Genomic DNA, 17,994 nt, shown 5'->3' with positions numbered 1-17,994 from the left:
ATCATTATACGCAGATGATTTATTATTATATATTTCTGATCCTGAGAAATCCATTCCTGTAGTTATATCATTGTTGGCTCAATTTAGTAATTTTTCCGGGTATAAATTAAATCTTAATAAGAGTGAATTGTTTCCTTTAAATAGACATGTTCCAATTTATGGAAATATACCTTTTAAATTAGTTAATGACTCTTTTATATACTTAGGGAGTAAAATTACAAAAAATTATAAGGAGTTATTACCCTTAATTGATCAGATTAAATGTTTGTTCACTAAATGGTCACCATCTGATAGGTTGGATTAATGCTATTAAGATGATTATTTTACCCAAGTTTTTATATATATTTCAAGCGGTACCAATTTTTATTCTGAAATCTTCTTTTGCTAATGCTGATTCAAAAATTTCCTCATATATATGGCAGAATAAAAATCCTAGATTAGGTAAAAAATATTTACAGAAGGCAAGGAAGGAAGGTGGATTGGCATTGCCTAATTTTGGATTTTATTATTGGGCAATTAATATCCAATATTTGATATGTTGGTTAAAGGATTAGGATTTATCTTTTAGCCCTCATTGGGTAAACCTGCAAACTAAATCTGTACAAGGATTTTCATTGGGTTCTATTTTAGGGTCTTCTCTTCCCTTTGCTCTTTCTAAATTGCAGAAACAAATTGACAATCCGATAGTTAAACATACTTTACGTATATGGTTTCAATTTCAGAAATTTTTTGGGTTGAATCAATTTGTTTTAACTATTCCTATTGTATCCAATTTCTTTTTTCATCCTTCTATTATAGACCAAGCTTATTCAGCTTGGAAGACTAAAGGATTACTACGATTTTCCGATTTATTTTTGGATAATTGATTTATGTCTTCTGAACAATTATCTAATAAATATGATTTGCCTAGATTTCATTTTTTTAGATATTTACGGATTAGAAATTTCTTAAACACTGTACTTCTTACCTTTCCAAATCTTGAGTCTTCGGATATTTTGGAGAATTTGTTAGAACTAAATCCTTCTCAGAAAGGTGTAATATCAAAACTCTACAATATAATTATGAAAATACATTCAGAGCCCTTCTATAAGATTAAAAATGATTGGGAAAGAGTACTTAACCTTACTATCCCTATTGAGAATTGGGATAAAATTCTTCAATTAGTCAATTTATCATCTATATGTGCTAAACATTCATTAATACAGTTTAAAGTTGTGCACAGGGCTCATATGTCCAAGGATAAATTGGCTCGTTTTTATTCCTATATAATCCTATATGTGACAGATGTCATTCTGAGATAGCGTCTTTAACTCATATGTTTTGGTCATTTCCGCTTTTGAAAAAATATTGGAAAAACATTTTTGATATTATTTCCACGGTATTGAACATTGATTTACAACCTCATCCTATTACTGCAATTTTTGATTTACCAATGATGGATTCAATCCATTTATCTTCTTCTGCTTGTCGAATGATTGCATTTCATACATTAATGGCTAGAAGATCTATTTTGTTGAATTGGAAAGAAATTAATCCCCCTACCGTATTTCATTGGCTTTCTCAAACTATGTTATGTCTAAATTTGGAGAAAATTAGAAGTGTTGTATTTGACCCTTCTATTAAATTTGAAAAGACATGGAGACCATTTATTCAATATTTTCATGTGATGTAATTTGACCCTGTTCCAAACCTATTCATTTTTCCGGTTTTGATTATACATATGTTGAGAGGTTGGGAGTTGGCGACCCTGATGATTTTGTATTTTTTTTATATAGATACTATAAACAGCCCATTATTCATTATTATTATTTTTTCTTTTTTTTCTCTTTATTAGTTATTAGGTTGTTAGATTAGTTTTTCTTAGGGTTAAATTTTTTTCTTCCTTTTCTCTTTTCTGTTTTTTTACATATAATATGATACACCTAGTTTTGCTTTGTTTATATGATATTTGTATCATTCATGATTTGGGAAGACTTAACTATATTGTAACTATTGCTTGTGTATCCTCTTATGTTCAGTTTAAATTTGTAAGTTTGTAATCCCACTATGTATTAATCTTATCATGTTGATAATAATAATAATAAAAAGATTGAAAAAACAAGGATAGACAGGAAAGGATCATAAAGGATCATAAACGTGTATCATAAAGGATACACGTTTCCCAAATATTAATTGTGTAAAGGAGAAAGGTGAGACAGAACATGTGTTGGAAAAGTTACATGTACAGAGGGTTGGTCAGAAGGAGCATGGGGTTAAATGTGTAGAAGGTTTGGGTGATCTTGGGAAGGTCATCAAAATTCAAGGTGCAATTAGCCCGAAGGAAGTTCAAGGAGTTGGGTTAGGTACGATAGACAGTGTTTTAAGCAAAGAGAGGAGGAATGGGCTAAGAATTCTATACTTGAATGCATGTAATGTCAGAAATAAGACAGATGAGCTTGAAGCTCAGATGAAAATGGGGAACTACGATATTGTTGGGATAATGGACACATGGCTGCAAGGGGATCAGGCCTGGGAATTGAGTGTACCAGGGTATACGTGCTATCGTAGAGACAGAAATATGGGAAGAGGGGGTGGGGTGGCCCTGTTGGTGAGGAATGAGATTCAGTCCTTAGCAAGAGGTGACTTGGGAACAGGGGAAGTATAGTCTGTGTGGATCGAGCTGAGGAACAGTAAGGGTAAAAAGACCCTAATGGGTGTTGTGTACAGGCCCCCAAACAATAGCGTGGATATTGGGTACAAGTTGATTAGGGAGTTAACATTGGCATGTGCTAAAGGTAATGCAGTCGTTATGGGAGATTTCAACATGCAGGTGAACTGGGAGAATCAGGTAGGTGCTGGACCCCAGGATAGGGAGTTTGTGGAGTGTCTAAGGGATGTATTTTTGGAACAGCTTGTGCTTGAGCCAACCAGGAACAAGGCTATTTTGGACTTGGTGATGTTTAATGAACAGGAATTGATAAGTGATCTTGTAGTAAAGGAGCCATTAGGAAGTAGTGATCATAACATGATAAGTTTTTATCTACAATTTGAGAGGGATAAGGGCAGATCAGAGGTGTCCGTGTTGCAATTAAATAAAGGAGACTACGGAGCCATGAGGGAAGAGCTGGCCAAAGTTAAATGGGCGGATGCCCTGGCAGGAAAGACAGTGGATCAGCAGTGGCAGATATTCTTGGGGATAATACAAAAGACGCAAAAGCAGTTCATTCCAATGAGAAGGAAGGATTCAAAGAGGGGGAAGGGGCCACAGTGGTGGACAAAGGAAGTCAGAGATTGTATAGCATCAAAGAAAAAGAAGTATGACAGGGCTAAGATGAGTGGGAATACAGATGATTGGGAAAGTTTTAAGGAACAGCAGATCTTAACTAAAAAAGCAATACGGAGAGAAAAAAATCAGGTATGAGCTCAGTCTGGCCAGGAATATAAAAGGGGATAACAAAAGCTTTTTTAGCTATGTGAAGAGAAAGAAGATAGTTAAGAACAATGTTGTCCCCTTGAAGAATGAATTGGGAGAAATTGTTATGGGAAACAGGGAAATGGCAACAGAATTTAATGCATACTTTAGATCTGTCTTCACCAGGGAGGACACAAGCAAACTCCCAGATGTATGGATGGGCCAGGGTCATAAGATATCAGAGGAATTGAGACAGATTGACGTTAGGAAAGAAACTGTGATGAATAGACTGGTAGGGCTGAAGGCTAATAAATCCCCGGGTCCAGATGGTCTGCATCCGAGGGTTCTAAAAGAGGTGGCTCAGGAAATTGCGGATGCATTGGTAATCATTTTCCAATGTTCCTTAGATACAGGATCAGTTCCTGAAGATTGGAGAGTGGCTAATGTTATCCCACTTTTCAAGAAGGGAGGGAAGGAGAAAACAGAGAACTATCGCCCTGTTAGCCTAACGTCAGTCAAGGGGAAGATGCTTGAGTCCATTATTAAGGACGAAATAGTGGCATATCTTGATGGCAGTAATAGGATTAGGCCGAGCCAGCATGGATTTACCAAGGGCAAATCATGCTTAACTAATCTGTTGGAGTTTTTTCAGGGTGTAACAAGGATGTTAGACGAGGGTAAGCCAGTGGATGTTGTGTACCTAGATTTTCAGAAGGCATTCGATAAGGTGCCACATAGGAGATTGGTGAGTAAAATCAGAGCTCATGGCATTGGGGGCAGGGTTTTAACATGGATAGAAAACTGGTTGGCAGATAAGAAGCAAAGGGTAGCAGTGAATGGGTGTTTCTTGGACTGGCTGGAGGTGACTAGTGGGGTACCACAGGGCTCTGTATTGGGACCACAGCTCTTTACAATTTATTTCAACGATTTAGATGAGAGCATTGAAAACTATATCAGCAAGTTTGCTGAAGATACTAAACTGGGTGGCAGTGTGACATGCGAAGAGGACGTTAGGAGAATACAGGGAGACTTGAATAGGCTGGGGGAGCGGGCAGATACTTGGCAGATGTCATTCAATGTGAATAAATGTGAAGTTATCCACTTTGGAAGCAGGAACAAGAGGGCAGAGTATTGTCTGAACGGTGTAGAGTTAGGTAAGGGAGAAATGCAAAGAGACCCAGGAGTCCTAGTTCATCAGTCAATGAAGGTGAATGAGCAAGTGCAACAGGCAGTGAAGAGGGCAAATGGAATGTTGGCCTTTATTACAAGGGGAATTGAGTACAAGAGCAAGGATGTCCTTTTGCATTTGTACAGGGCCCTGGTGAGACCACACCTGGAATATTGTGTACAGTTTTGGTCTCCAGGTTTAAGGAAGGACATTCTGGCAATTGAGGAAGTGCAGCGTAGATTCACTAGGTTGATTCCTGGGATGGCAGGGCTGTCTTACGCAGAGAGATTGGAGAGATTGGGCTTGTACACACTGGAATTGAGGATATTGAGAGGGGATCTGATTGAAACGTTTAAGATAATTAAAGGATTTGATAAGATTGAGGCAGGAAATATGTTCCAGATGTTGGGAGAGTCCAGTACCAGGGGGCATGGGTTGAGAATAAGAGGTCAGTTATTTAAAACAGAGTTGAGGAAGAACTTCTTCTCCCAGAGAGTTGTGGAGGTGTGGAATGCACTGCCTCGGAAGACGGTGGAGGCCAATTCTCTGGATGCTTTCAAGAAGGAACTAGATAGATATCTGATGGATAGGGGAATCGAGGGATATGGGGACAAGGCAGGGACTGGGTATTGATAGTGAATGATCAGTCATGATCTCAGAATGGCGGCGCAGACTCGAGGGGCCGAATGGTCTACTTCTGCACCTATTGTCTATTGTCTATTGAAAGCAGAGGGGCCAGTGCTGCTCTGTTGGTAAAAAATTAAATCAAATCATTAGTAAGAGGTGACATAGGGTCAGAAGGTCTTGAATCATTGCGGATAGAACTAAGGAACTGCAAGGGTAAAAAGACCCTGATGGGAGTTATATACAGACCCCCAAACAGTAGTAAGGATGTGGCTTATAACAGTAGTAAGGATATGCCAAAAGGGCAATGTTACAATAGTCGTGGAGGATTTCAATATGCAGGTAGACTGGGAAAATTCAGGTTGGTGCTGGATTCTAAGAGGGAGAATTTCTAGAGTGCCTATGGGATGGCTTTTTAGAGCAGCTCACGGTTGAGCCCACTGGAGGATCAGCTTTCTGGATAGCTGTTCAATGAAACAGAATAAATTAGATAGCTTCAGGCAAAAGAACACTTCAGGGAAAGTGATCATAATATGATCGGACAATAACACACACAAAATGCTGGTGGAACACAGCAGGCCAGGCAGCATCTATAGGGAGAAGCGCTATCAACGTTTCGGGCCAAGACCCTTCATCAGCCCAAAATGTCGACAGCGCTTCTCCCTATAGATGCTGCCTGGCCTGCTGTGTTCCACCATCATTTTGTGTGTGTTGTCATTTGAATTTCCAGCATCTGCAGATTTTCTCATGTTTGATAATATGATCAAATTCACCCTGAAATTTAAGAAGGGGAAGCTAAAGTCAGTTGTATCAGTATTACACTGGAATAAAGGGAATTACAGAGGCATGAGAGAGGAGTTGGCCAGAATTTCTGTGCACTGTACAGTGCAGGAACAGGCCCCTCAGAGCATTTCTGATCAACCTGCAGCTGAGGCTAACTATATGAACAGAGAATTCACAGCTGACCACCAGAGGGTCATCAGAAAGGTCATGCGAGAGGCCTTTAATTTCACCTGTTGATTCAACCCAACTTAGATGGTTTTGAATAAATCACTGAACTTTTTTCAAATACAGGTAGTCCCCGAGTTACGAACGTCCAACTTACGGACAACTCGTACTTACGAACCATGGAAGGAGAATGCCGTCCACTATTTTAAGTCAGATCGTGACGACGTTTGCCATTTTAAGTCATTGCCATTGACACTGTGTTGAGTGTTTAACTTTGTACTTGGCTTAAATTTTTCTTGGTAAGGTTCACCCTGACCCCGTTCCAGTCGGCTGGTGGTGCAGTGGGATCAGCGCTGGCCTCGAGGACGGAGGTTTCTGAGTTCGATCCAGTGACAGACTGCTCCCGTGCTGGGTTGATGTTGATCCTGTGACTCCCGTATCATCCGTGCCGGGTTGATGTCAAGCTCGCAACTCCACCTCATAAAAAAAAACACACTGCCACCTCCAGTTTAAATTCCCATGTGGAATTTTGTGGAGGATCAAATACCCAAACCCAGCACAGCCCCCACTTGTCCCATTTAACCTGTCTCCAGTGCAGTGGAGTTTAGGACCCAGGGATTTGAGTGCGGTGGTTTTTAGGACCCAGCAGACCTAGGGACCTGCCGCCTGCAGTGTTTCTGTTCCATTGACGGGAAGCGATCACGATCGAAAATAAAGTGGAAATAATAAAGCGTTTGGAAAGAGGTGAAACGCCATTGTCAATGGAAAAGCGTTAGGCTATAGTCGGTCAACGACTGGAACAACTTTAAAGGATAAAGTGAGAATAATGGAGCATATGAAAGGCCCTGCCCTGATGAAAGCTACAATTATTACTAAGCGACACAGTGGTTTAATTATTGGAATACATACGTTTCTTAAGTGTTTTATATGCATAGAAAGGTAAAATATATACTACATACTAAGACAAACGTTTGACTAACTGACGCTAAATAATACCGGATGCACTTGCTCCGACTTACGTACAAATCCGACTTAAAGGCGGACTCAGGAATGAAACTCGTACGTAACCCGGGGACTGCTTGTACCTGAAGCCTTCTTCACATCAATAGAACATTCACATGAGTAAGTGCTGAGTTATATGCAGAGCAAAACTTGCAAAGGTAATTGTCCTCAGGAGACATCCAGCATCTACTCTTACCTGAAGCCAAACTTAAAAGCCTGCATATAACATTACCAAAGAGTAACACAGAGCTGGGAAATACTGCAAGGAAGGACTGCGAAGCTAATAAAGAATTGGGAAGTGGAATGTGAGAACAGGCTCATGTGGAACAGTATGAGACTATAAAAGTTAAGGACAGCTATATAACAATAAAAGTCCAGAACAGCTATGTCCCAGTGAGGACAGCAGACAAGAACAGCAAGGTCAGGGAGCCCTGGAGATCGAGAGAGAACGTAGAAAATAGGAGCAGGAGTAGGCCATCTGCCCCGTTGAGCCTGCCCCACCATTCAATAAGATCACGGCTGATCTGGCCATGGACTCATCTCCACCTACCTGCCTTTTCCCCATAACCCTTAATTTCCCTTTTAGGCAAAAATCTATCCAACCTTGTCTTAAATATATTTATTGGGTAGCCTCCAATGCTTCATTGGGCAGAGAATTCCACCACTCTCTGGGAAAAGCAGTTCTGCCTCATCTCCGTCCTAGTTCTACTCCCCGGAATCTTGAGGCTATGTCAGTGGAAACAAATTTCCTGCCCCTATCTTATCTATCCCTTTCATAATTTTATATATTTCTAGATCTACTCTCATTCGTCTGAATTCCAATGAACACAGTCCCAGGCGACTCAATCTCTCTTCATAATCTAATCCCCTCATTTCTGGAATTGACCTGGTAAACCTTCTCTACACCGCCTCCAAAGCCACTCTACCCTTACTCAAGTAAGGAGATCAGAATTCAAGTCTGACGATCCAGGTCTGTACCAGAAAACCAAGTATTATCTGTGGAGGGCTATTTCAAGAGCAGAGACAATTTCAAATGGATGTACAACAAATCTGGCAGGGTTTGCAAGACATTATTTCCTACAGAGCAAAACCCTATGGCAGCAATGCTTCACTACCAGATGAACTCATCCCCTTCTATATTCGCTTTGAAAAGGAGAATATAACTACAGCTGTGAAGATCCCTGCTGCTCTTAATGACCCTATGACCTCTGTCTCAGAGGCCAATGTTAGGCTGTCTTTAAAGAGGATGAACTCTCGTGTAAAGGGGGTTTCTTCTTTTTTCTTTGTTACTGTGTATGTAATCAAAATGGCTTCTTTGTTTTGTTAAAAGCAGGAATGCTTCTTTGTTGCGAGAGAGTGCTGGAAGCTTGTTTGGGTTAAAATTTACTGATAACGAGAATTGTATTCCTTTGTAAACCAATTGGGATTAATGTTGTTCTTTCTTCTGAGTCTGTAAGCTATTGTTGGCGAGCTTTTGGGGAGGTTGGCGCGAGGGGTTGAGAGAGAGAGGATGCGATGCTGTAAACTGGGTGAGGAATGGACCCCAAGCAGGGGTCCAAGGCCAGGAGATACCCTGAGGCGAGGAGATGAAGCTAAATGTGCTTGGTTGACCACTTTGGATGGTCCTAAGCTGCGAGTCGAGGAGTTCGGAGGGGATCGAATGGTGGCCAGAAGACTTCAGTAATTGAGCTCCAACGGTTATAAACGAAGTGGTTTGGACTTTGATAAGTTTGGCGCCTTTTCTTTATTTTTTTCCTTCATATATACTGTATCGTTATTAACCACTTAGTTATAGTAACCTTTATAAATTGTACTCATTTAATCGCATATGGTGTACTGTCTGTTTTTGGGCGAGGCGGGGTCATCACACAGCATCCACACCAGCTGATTACCCAGTTTGGCGGGGCCGAAGGCTGCTCCCCCTAGACGAGAACGATTTGAGCGAGCCTCAGGTGACCCAGGGGGTTACATTCGCAAGGCGGAAGGTCCCAATGGAGTACCTGGTGAGTCTCCGAAAACCTGTGCCAACCAACTGACTGGAGTGTTCAAGGACATTTTCAACCTCTCATTTTGCAAATTGCAATTTGCCTATCACCACAATAGGTCAACGGCAGATGCAATCTCAATGGCACTTCACATGGCCTTAGACCACCTGGACAACACGAACAGCTATGTCAAGATGCTGTTCATCGACTATAGCTCAGCATTTAGTACCATCATTCCCACAATCCTGATTGAGAAGTTACAGAACTTGGGCCTCCGCACCTCCCTCTGCAATTGGATCCTCGACTTCCTAACTGGAAGACCACATTCTATGCAGATTGGTGATAATATCTCCTCCTCGCTGACAATCAACACTGGTGCACTTCAGGGGTATGTGCTTAGCCCACTACTGTACTTCCCCTATACCCATGACTGTGTGGCTCGGCATAGCTCAAATACCATCTATAAATTTGCTGTTAATACAACCAGTTTTAGTAGAATCTCAGATCGAGATGAGAGGATGTCCAGGAGCAAGATATGCCAACTAGTGAAGTGGTGTCATAGCAACAGCCTTGTATTCAACGTCACTAACACAAAAGAGTTGATTGTTGACTTCAGGAAGAGTAAGATGAAGGAACATATACCAATCCTCACAGAGGGTTCAGAAGTGGGGGCAGTCAGCAGTTTCAAGTTCCTGGGTGTCAAGATCTCTGAGGATCTAACCCGGTCCCAACATATCAATGCAGTTATAAAGAAGGCAAGACAGTGACTATACTTCATTAGGAGTTTGAAGAGGTTTGGTAAACAAATACAATACCCTCAAAAACTTCTATAAGATATACCATGGAGAGCATTCTGACAGGCTGCATCACTGTCTAGTATTGGGGGGGGGGGGGTCTACTGCACAGGACTGAAAAAAGCTGCAAGAGTGTTGTAAATTTAGTCGGCTCCATCTTGAGTACTAGCCTACAACGTACCCAAGACATCTTCAAGGAGTGGTGTCTCAGAAAGGCAGTGTCCATTAATAAGGACCTAAGGCATGCCCTTTTCCCACTGTTACCATCAGGTAGGAGGTACAGAAGACTGAAAGCACACACTCAGTAATTCAGGAACAGCTTCTTCCCTTCTGCTGATTCCTAAATGGACACTGAAACCGTAAACACTACCTCACTTTTTAAATACATATTATTTGTTTCTGCACTACTTTTAATCGATTCAATATACATATACTGTAATTTATTTAACTATTATTATAATTTATTCTTCTATATTATGTATTGCATTGAACTGCTGCTGCTAAGTTAACAAATTTCATGTCTCATGCTGGTGATAATAAACCTGATTCTGATTCAGATTCAGAACTGCACAATACTCCAGGTGCAGCCTCACCAGTACCCTGTACAGTTGCAGCATAACCTCCCTGCTCTTAAATTCAATCCCTCTAGCAATGAAGGCCAACATCCCATTTGCCTTCTTGATAGCCTGTTGCACCTGCAAACCAACCTTTTGTGATTCATGCACAAACACTCCCAAGTCCCTCTGCACAGCAGCATGTTGCAATTTTTTTTTTACCATTTCAATAATAACATGCTCTTTCATTTTCCTTCCAAACTGGATTACCTCGCATTTGCCAACATTGTATTTCACCTGCCAGACCCTTGCCCACTCATCTAACCTATCTATATCTCTCTGCAGACTCTCCATATCTTCTGCACAGTTTCCTTTTCCACTCAATTTAGTATCATCAGCAAACATAGATACACTACACTTGGTACCCACTTCTAGATCGTTAATGTATATTGTGACAGGTGGTGAATTTAGTCAAGAAGAAAAAATAAAGCATATTTAAGAGTTGGTTAATGCTCATGGAGGGATAAGATCTATCGCAGGATGCTCTGGGAAACTCAGATTCTGTTAGAGATTCATGTTAACCAATATGAGGAGGCAGAAGACTGGTAGATATTTAATGTTGATCCTTTATTTAAGAAGGACAGCAGGGATAAGTCTGGTAGCATTAGGGTTGGCGAACCTTACATCATTTACATACAGACATACTGATAACTAGACCTCACTGCCAGGGGTGATGGAATCACTGAGACATTTAGACTTGTGCTAAAAGGATATGGACACCATGTGGACAAATGGGATAGGAGTACATGGACAATGTCAGCAATGGGCTGAAGGACCTGTTGTTGTGATACACAACTCTCACAACAATGATCAATTCTTTAAAAAAAGACCTAAGGCCATGAAGAAGCTAGCAATGGCAGCACCAAGCCAGGGGTGCTGAAAAGCTAGTGATTTGCACTGTCACTTCAGATGGATATATAAAGTTGTCATGTCTCTGATGACAGATTCTATAACCTACTGCAGAATGCCTATAGATAACTCTTATCTATTGGGTTGGGTTGTTCTCTGATCTTGATCTTGTTCTCTGATCTTGAAAGGACAACTCAAGCCAACCATGAACCACCCAAGCAATGCATCTTCCAAATTATTTCCAACTCTTATCTGTGTCAAAACAACCATACTTTCAGACAATTCTTGGGTAATCATGGTAGTTTAATTATTAAGTGACATAACAACCAAGCCGTCACAGACGTCTGGCATCACTGATAATGCTGTCTAACAATTCACAGAAAAATAAAGTTCACTGCAATGTGGGAGTTCATTCCCACCCTGGTATTCAGTCCTTTACTGACAGCAGTCTGTACAGGAAGAGTGTGACTTAATTGCACTGTTAACAATTTACAGCTTTCAAACAGCCATTCAGCAGTGATTTCCAAAAGACTGCAGTTGTTATTTTCAGAATTAAATGACATTGCAGGAACCATTTAAAAGGCAGGGCTTTCTTCCTGAGAGAGAGATTCTGTACCAGGAATGAAGGCAACAATTGGCAACTACTGAAACAGCACAGAAAGTGCCTCAGTACAGTTGCTTCTGACATCACACCATGCCCTGCATTACCTCTGCTTATGCACTTTACCACTTCACAAAGATTCGCATTAGTCATCGACAGTAATGTTACGGAACAGGTATGACATGGATTCCCCATTGTGGATGCGTCGAATGGCTTCAGAAAGAATCATGCTGACATCGACAGTTTTGATCTTGGGACACTGTAGCTTCTGAACTTCGTGAGGAATAGTATTTGTTACAACCACCTAGAGAGGGGAAGAAAGGGTGCAAAATCTTCAAGATCACTCAAAAGTCCAATTACATATCACCCTTACAAGACTATCAAAAAAGTTTAGAGAACAATGAACACCAAGTCAGGATTGGGCTTGGCTCCAGGAGCAGAAAGATGAAGTTTCCAGCAAAAAACCAACATGAAGACAGGCCATAATCCATGGAAAAGCCATAAAAACAGGCACCAACAAGGGTGAAACCAGCCATCACTGAAGATCAGCTCAAAAGAGAGCAATATGATGCATCCAGTGGCACGCTTACAATTCTAAAATATCTCAAGTTGTGACTAAACACATTTGTACTTAAGTATCTCTGACAAAAGTGTTAGAATCACTTTGCTCGAACACCTGCCACAGTAAGAGGCACACAAAAGGCAACGATGGTAGAAAGCAGGGGGTGTAGTAGTAGGTTGTTGCTCAAACTGGAAGACATTGACTAATGGTATGCCTCAGGGGTTGGTGCTGGGTCTGTACTGTTCATCTGTTGGATACGTAGATGGATAAGAAAGATTTAGAAGGTCTAAATTTGTTGTTGTCTTTTCTGTTGGGTGCAGTTTTTCATTGATTCTATTGTGCTTCTTGAATTTATTGTGATTTTCAATAAGAAAAGAAATCTCAGAATTGTACATGGTGACATATATGTACTTTAATAATGAATTTACTTTGCACTTTGAACTGAAACAGGCAACTTGGTCAACATGGACAAGTTCAGCAGAGGGGCGTTTTGTGCTGGATAACGCAATGAGAATCACTCAAAGACAGACCCCAAATCAATCTGGAAATGGAAATGGGGGAGTTCTTAAATGAACTCTTTGCATCTGTATGCACTCAGGAGACAGTCACAAAGTCAATAGAAGTGAGGCAAAACACCAGTAAGGGCATGGACCATATATGGATTACAGAGAAGGTATTTGCTGTCTTTGGATGGGTAAATCCCCAGGGCCTGACAAGGTGTTCCCATGGACCCTGTGGGAAGCAAATGCAGAAACTGCAGGGGCCCTAACGGAGATATTTAGATCATCCTTAGCAATAGGCGCAGTACTGTAGGATTGGAGGATAGCTAATATTATTCTGTTGAATAAAAGAGGCTCTAAGAATAAACCAGGAAATTAAAGGCAGGTGAGCCTGACGTCAGTAGTGGATAAATTACTAGAAGGTATTCTAAGGAACTGTATATACAAGTATTTGGATAGACAGGGATAGTTATCATGGCTTTTGTATGTGGTAGGTCATGTCTGTCTAACCAACCTTATAGTTTTTCAAGGAAGTTACCTGGAAAGTTGATGAAGGAAAGGCAGTCAATGCTGTCTACATGGACTTTAGCATTTGACAACATCCTGTTCAGCAGGTTGGTCAAGAAGGTTCATTTGCTCAACATTCAAGAAGAGGTAGTAAATTGGCTAGACACTGGTTTTGTGGGAGAAGCCAAAGAGTGATAGTAGATGGTTGCCTCTCTAACTGGAGGCTTGTGACTCGTGGAGTGCCACAGGGATCAGTGCTGGTTCCTTTGCTGTTTGCCATCTATATCAATGATATGGATGATAATGTGGTTAACGAGATTGGTAAATTTGCGAGTGACACCAAGATTAAGTTGTAGTCGACAACGAGGAAGACTATCAAAGCTTGCAGCAGAATCTGAACCAGTTAGAAAAGTAGCAGATGGAATTTAACATGGACAAGTGTGACAAGTTTTTTGCACTTTGGAAGGACAGCAGGATAGGTCTTACACAGTGAACACTGAGGAATGCAGAAGAACAGACGGATCTGGAATACAGATCCATAGTTCCTCAAAAGTGGCATCACAGGTAGATAGGGTAAAAAAGACAGCTTTTGGCCCAGTGGTTGTTATAAATCAATGTACTGAGTACAGGAGATGGGATGTTATGTTGAAGTTGTATAAGAAGTTACTGAAGCTTAATTTGGAGTATTGTGTGCAGTTTTGGTCACTTACCTACAGGAACAATATCATTAAGACTATAAGATATAGGAGCAGAACTAGCCATTTGGCTCATTGAGTCTGCTCCACCATTTCATGGCTGATCCAATTTTCTTCTCAGCCCCAACTTGATGCCTTCTCCCATTATACTTCATGCCCTGACTAATCAAGAATCTATCAACCTTTGTCTTAAATATACATAGACTTGGTCTCCACAGCTGGTTGTGGCAAAGAATTCCACAGATTCATAGAAACATAGAAAACCTTCGGCCCACAAAGTTATGCCGAACATGTCCCTATCTTAGAATTTACAAGGCTTGCCCATAGCCCTCTATTTTTCGAAGCTCCATGTACTTATCCAAAAGTCTCTTAAAAGACCCTATCATATCCACCTCCACCACCATTGCCGGCAGTGCATTCCACGCACTCACCTCTCTCTGCGTAAAAAACTTAGCCCTGACATCTCCTCTGTATCTGCTCCCCAGCACCTTAAACCTGTGTCCTCTTGAGGCAACCACTTCAGCCTTTGGAAAAAGCCTCTGACTATCCACATGATTAATGCCTCTCATCATCTTATGCACCTCTATCAGGTCATCTCTCATCCTCTGTCACTCCAAGGAGAAAAGGCTGAGTTCACGCAGCCTGTTTTTGTAAGGCATGTTCCCCAATCCCCATGTTCCAGGCAACATCCTAGTAAATCTCCTCTCCATCCTTTCTATGGCTTCCACATCTTTCCAGTAGTGAGGCAACCAGAAATGAACACAGTACTTCAATTGAGGTCTGACCAGGGTCCTATATAACTGCAACATTACCTCTCGGCTCCTAAATTCAATTCCACGATTAATGAAGGCCAATACACCGCGTGCCTTCTTAACCACAGTTAACCTGTGCAACTGCTTTGAGTGTCCTATGGAGTTGGACCCCAAGATCCCTCTGATACTCCACAATGCCAAGAGTCTTACCACTAATACTATATTCTGCCATCATATTTGACCTACCAAAATGAACCACTTCACACTTATCTGGGTTGAACTCCATCTGCCACTTCTAGTTTTGTATCTTATCAATGTCACGCTGTAACCTCTGACAGCCCTCCACACTATCCACAACACCGCCAACCTTTGTGTCATCAGCAAACTTACTAACCCATCCCTCCAGCATGGCTTTGTCAAGAGCAGTTCGTGCCTTATGAGCCTGAGTGAATTTTTTGAGGATATGACTAAACACATTGATGAAGGTAGAGCAGCAGACTTTGTGTATATGGATTTCAACAAGGCATTTGACAAGGTACCCCATGCAAGGCTTATTGTGAAAGTAAGGAGACATGGGATCCAATGGGACCTTGCTTTGTGGATCCAGAATTAGCAAGCAAAAAGAAGGCAAAGAGTGGTTGTAGACAGGTCATATTCTGCATGGAGGTCAGTGGCCAGTGGTGTGGATCAGGGATCTGTTCTGGGACCCCTTTTTGTTGTGATTTTTATAAGTAACCCGGGTGAGGAAGTGGAGGGATGGGTTAGTAAATTTGCTGATGACACAAAGGTTGGGGGTGTTGTGGATAGTGTGGAGGGCTTTCGGAGGTTACAGCGGGATATTGATAGGATGCTAAAACTGGGCTGAGAGGTGACAGATGGAGTTCAACCCAGAGTGAGGCGGTTCATTTTGGTTGGTCAAATATGATGGCAAAATATAGTATTAATCGTTCGACTCTTGGCAGTGTGGAGGATCAGTGGGATCTTGGGGTCCAAGTCCATAGGACACTCAAAGCTGCTGCGCAGATTGACTCTGTGGTTAAGAAGGTATATGGTGCAGAAGCCTTCATCAACCATGGGATTGAGTTCAAGAGCTGAGAGGTAATGGTATAGCTATATAGGACCCTGGTCAGACCCCACTTGGAGTAATGTGCTCAATTCTGGTCCCCTCACTTCAGAAAGGATGTGGAAACTATAAAAAGGGTGCAGAAGAGATTTACAAGGATATTGTCTGGATTGGGATGCATGCCTTATGAGAATAGGTTGAGTGAACTCGGCCTTTTCTCCTTGGAGCAGCTGAGGTGACCTGATAGAGGTGTATAAGATGATGAGAGGCATTGATCGTGTGGGTAGTCAGAGACTTTTTCCCCAGGGCTGAAATGGCTAACACAAGAGGGCACAGTTTTAAGGTACTTGGAAGTAGGTAAAGAGGAGATGTCAGGGGTAAGTTTGTTTGTTTGCTTGTTTTTTTTAATTTATTTATCTATCTATCTATCTATTTATTTATTTACGCACGCAGAGTATGTTGAGTGTGTGGGTGAGAGTGAATGGGCTACCAGCAATGGTGGTGGAGGCAGATGTGATAGGGTCTTTTAAGAGACACCTGGATAGGTACATGGAGCTTAGAAAAATGGAGGGCAATGGGTCTATGGGTAACCCTAGGTAATTTCTAAGGTAAGTACATGTTTGGCACAGCCAAAGGGCCTGCACTGTTGGTTTTCTATGTTTTTACCACAGACTCAGCCTGCAAATTAACCTTCAGGGAATGCTGTACAAAGACTCCCATGTCCATTTGTGCCTTCATTTTTTGTGTTTTCTCTCCATTTAGAAAATATAACCATATAACAATTACAGCACGGAAACAGGCCATCTCGGCCCTTCTAGTCCATGCCGAACGCTTACGCTCACCTATTCCCACCAACTTGCACTAAGCCCATAATCCTCCATTCCTTTCCTGTCCATATACCTATCCAATTTTACCTTAAATGACAATATCAAACCTGCCTTCACCACTTATACTAGAAACTCATTCCACACAGCTACCACTCTCTGAGTACAGAAGCCCCCCTTCATGTTACCCCTAAATCTTTGCCCCTTAACCCTCAATTCTAAAAATAGTCAACTCTTTCATTTCTTCTACCAAAGTGCATGACCATACCCTTCCTGACACTGCATTCCACCTGCCATTTCTTTGCCCATTCGCCTACTCTGTCCTTCTATAGCCCCTCTACTTCCTCAAAACTACCTTCCCCTCCACCTTATCTTCATATCATCAGCAAACTTTGCAAAAAGGCCATCAATTTCATTATCCAAATCATTAACATATAACGTAAAAAGAATCTGTCCAAACACAGAAACCACTAGTTACTGGCTGCCAACTAGAAAATGCTCCCTTTATTCCCACCCTTTGCTTCCTGCCAATCAGCCAATGCTTTATCCATACTAGAATCTTTCCTATAAAACTATGACTCTCAACTTGTTAAGCTGCCTCATGTGTGGCACCTTCTGAAATTCAAGTACACAACATCAACTGATTATGGGATTATGGTATGGGAACTGTACTTCCCTCAATCGCAGGGCTCTGCAAAGAGTGGTGCGGACAGCCTAGCGCATTTGTGGATTTGAACTTCCCACTATTCAGGACATTTATAGTGACAGGTGCGTAAAAAATGCCCAAAGGATCATTGGGGTCGTGAGTCACTACAACCACAAACTGCTTCAGCTGCTACCATCCGGAAAATGGTACTGTGGCATTAAAGCCAGGACCAACAGGCTTTGGGACAACTTCTTCCACCAGGTCATCAGACTGATTAATTCACGTTGACACAATTGTAGCTCTAAGCTATACTGACTGTTCTGCTGTACATCTGTCTGTGCATACAATTTATTACAAATTACTATCATTTGCACATTCAGACAGAGACGTAATACAAAGATTTTTTTCATCTCATGTTTGTGAAGGACGTAAGAAATAAAATCAATTCAATTCATTCTCTTTTGTCTAT

The 17,994-nt window shown here is 41.4% G+C and overlaps 1 protein-coding gene across 1 annotated transcript in view; it reads right to left on the bottom strand.

The window, feature by feature from the left end:
- Nucleotides 1–11,657: 11,657 nt before the first annotated feature.
- LOC132379857 (phosphoribosyl pyrophosphate synthase-associated protein 1-like) overlaps nucleotides 11,658–17,994 on the bottom strand; it is an 89,436-nt gene continuing 83,099 nt past the window's right edge. The window contains exon 11 of the mRNA XM_059948120.1: nucleotides 11,658–12,280. Within this exon, the coding sequence (XP_059804103.1) occupies nucleotides 12,122–12,280 (159 nt within the window). The 3' untranslated portion in view covers nucleotides 11,658–12,121. The remainder of the gene's footprint in view (nucleotides 12,281–17,994) is intronic.

This window comes from Hypanus sabinus, chromosome 23 (assembly GCF_030144855.1).
Source record: "Hypanus sabinus isolate sHypSab1 chromosome 23, sHypSab1.hap1, whole genome shotgun sequence".
In the NCBI taxonomy this organism is placed as follows: Eukaryota; Metazoa; Chordata; class Chondrichthyes; order Myliobatiformes; family Dasyatidae; genus Hypanus; species Hypanus sabinus.
The sequence above is the reverse complement of the archived record's forward strand: the minus strand, read 5'-3'. Positions and strand labels throughout refer to the sequence as shown.